The 3024-nt window shown below is 40.1% G+C and overlaps 1 protein-coding gene across 1 annotated transcript in view; it reads left to right on the forward strand.

Moving 5' to 3' along the window:
- pot1 (protection of telomeres 1 homolog) overlaps positions 1 to 3024 on the forward strand; it is a 58007-nt gene that overhangs the window by 43288 nt on the left and 11695 nt on the right. Inside the window, exon 12 of the mRNA XM_008402580.2 lies at positions 2360 to 2457. Coding sequence (XP_008400802.1) covers positions 2360 to 2457 — 98 coding nt within the window. The remainder of the gene's footprint in view (positions 1 to 2359; positions 2458 to 3024) is intronic.

Below are 3024 nucleotides of genomic sequence, written 5' to 3' on the forward strand. Positions count from 1 at the left end.
AGCAAACAACTGCACTGATTAAATAACATAAAAGTCAAGCAGATGGCAGCAATGCACCATGGAAAATCAAAACACCCACAGTTTACAGGACACACTTCCTGCTAAAGAGCCCCCTGGTGGTTGAAGAAAAATCCACATATAAACCGGAAAATACAATATATGAAAAAAAAAATCTTAATGCTCTCTGGTATTGTTCAGGGGGCCGGACCAAATGTGGAGGCGGGCCGGATCCGGCCCGCGGGCCGTAGTTTGGGGACCCCTGGTCTACATAAACTAGGGAAACAGTCTTCAACATCAGAAATTTTAAGCTTCGTGGCTTCTTTATTAGCATCATGTTGGGGGGAAAAATGTGATAAATTTTTTTTTTTGTATTTAATGCCGAACACTGTTTGATGGACCAAGGCTTTTACTGTCTGTACTGTCCTTCAAATATGTCAACCCACTGTAGCCATTTAATAAAACGGTAAACCATTAATATGATTCCAAGTGCTTTGCTGGACAGGGACAATCTAAAACACGACTAATCGGTTAATAAATAACTTTTTTCTCATTTCATATTGTTTCTGAACTGTTCGTGCTTTGCTAGAGCAGCGGTGCAATATGTCGATCGCGGAAGGTTTTGAGTSGATCTCAGCATTAGGTGACAAACTGAACGCCGCCAGTTCACTGAGACCAGCACGTCCTCTGACTCCTTATCAAAACGTTCGTAACTTTATTAAAGAACAACAAAAAYATCAACAAAACGTGCTAAAATTAATGACCCAACAACAATAATAAACTCAGTAATTATTGTTWCAACAAGGTGTTGYGYAATTCTGTGCGTTTCGGTTCCATTACCAAAATAACAGAGCAGGAGTTTAAAATGAACTAATCAACCACCACTGTGTTCAGGGAGGCTTATTAATGATCGCAAAATAAATATCAAGCCTGAAAACCTAATATTGTAACGGACTGAATGTTATGTTTGTTATAAATGTTACGTAATCCCTGGTCGGCTTGTGGAGCGCAGGAGGTTGTCATGGCAACAGGTGTGCATGACAGAGCGAATAAAACTGCGACTGGTTTAGAGTTGATCACCTGTTCAGGTTGTTTTACCTTTGCTTACCTTTGCTGTGGCTCATCACAGCCGCTGTAGTTTCTGAACGTTCAATAAACGACAAATTTGAACTAATTACCTCGTCCTTTGTGAGTATACGTCATTTACAACAAACATCAAACATATGTTTCATTAAGTATTTAACAAACAAATGGCTTCTACCGCGATAATTATGTGAAATTAAATGTCTAATATAAAAAAAATCATTTGGTGCTGTTGGGCTCAGTCTGAGAGGCTTTTCCTCTATCAAACTAATATTGATGTTGATGAGATTTTCTTTTTTTTTTTGTCATAGTACCCCCGAGAATTAAAAATTACTTTCACCCCTGAACAAATCTCACTATTCTCCGTCCTGATACGCACAAGCGGGAAGAAAAACAACCATGACGGAATATAATGAGGATTAAGTTGTTAATATGCTGCTCCGGTTGGACAACAACTTCAAATATGTAATGCTCCACTGTTAGCCTCCATGTTTACTTCCGCAAACACTGAGCTCTACTTCTTCCTTTGATGGCAGAACACTGAGAACGCTGACGCTATTCTGCCCTCTACTGCGCATGCAGGACACTTTCAGGTCGTTTGCCCGTTCATACAGGTCGCATGTGTGTGCCAGTGTGAACAGCCCGGCAAAAAAAATCTGATTTGACAAAAAATCGTTATTGAGTCACTTCAGGCTGCAGTGTGAACACACAATAATAATGACAGAGTTCAAAGCAAACAATGCAGAGAAATACATGCTATCTGGCCCTGCTGTCACAGATTATGATGGGTCACAGAAAATGATGTAATTATGGTAAAATAGAAGGGTTAGGGTTAAAGAAGCTTACTCTTGGATGTATCTGTGCCTCTTCTTCTCGCTGGACTAAAATAATACATAATGATTTAATAAATAACTGTGCCAAACTGGTGATCTATCCAAGGTGACCTGATCTCTAGCCCATTGACTGCTGGAGAGAGGCACCATGGGGAAAATGTATTATTTGGTTGGACAAAGAAACAATACATTTCCTCCATGGATGCACATTTGCTTTGATTATGTCATTATGTCTCAAAATTAACCCTTTGTATCTTGCAAAACTTTCACAGAATATAGAGAAAGTAAACCAGGATTGCTTTTTATTCCTCCATGTCCTCTTGTGCACTCTGCAAATTTTTTTAGTATTTTTTGTAAGTTTCATTCTCTTCTGATTGTGTTGTCAAAGAATGGATCTATAGAAATCAATCCAATCCTTTGTTTTGATCTTGTTTGGATGCTGTTAGAGCCATGGAGGCGTTTTTAGACCACCAAGACGAAGAAGTTTCTGAGCTGAACGACTCTGAGCTGCTGGAAGTCTGGAGCACTCCACCAGAGTTTATAGGTATGGGAGACGCCTAGAAGTCAGACCCCTGAAGATCAAACCTCTGAAGGTCAGACCCCAAAAAGTCACATCTCTGAAGGTCATAGGGTAGTGGTTCTTAACCTGGGTTCGATGAGTCGATCTCAGATCCTCCTCTCCGCTGCAGAGGCTCTGGAGGTAAAGACCATAGACATAATATAAGAGTAGACCCCGCATTGGCTGCTCCAACGCAGGAAATACGGCGGCCATCTTGGAGCGGTTGTCCCTCCTACTTTGCTCAATCWAAACAGCAGAAGATGCCTCAGCACTGAGGGATATTGTTGTTCGGATCGATGGACTATTGATGTGAGGGCTCCAAAGACAACGTTTAACAAGTAAGATGGACATTTTATTGTGTATATATTGTCATTATAATGTTACTTTACTGTATTTATGTCCACCAGCGAGATACCAGCTAATATTAGTCACAGTGCTTGGTGTAAAATGGGGTTCAGCCGCTATGAAGGCTAACTGAGATTCTGTAAATCTAAAAAAATGAATTATTATCTAACATTGACTTAGATTATCTGACACAAGAGCCTATATTAG

Source organism: Poecilia reticulata, unplaced genomic scaffold (assembly GCF_000633615.1).
Source record: "Poecilia reticulata strain Guanapo unplaced genomic scaffold, Guppy_female_1.0+MT scaffold_240, whole genome shotgun sequence".
NCBI lineage: Eukaryota > Metazoa > Chordata > Actinopteri > Cyprinodontiformes > Poeciliidae > Poecilia > Poecilia reticulata.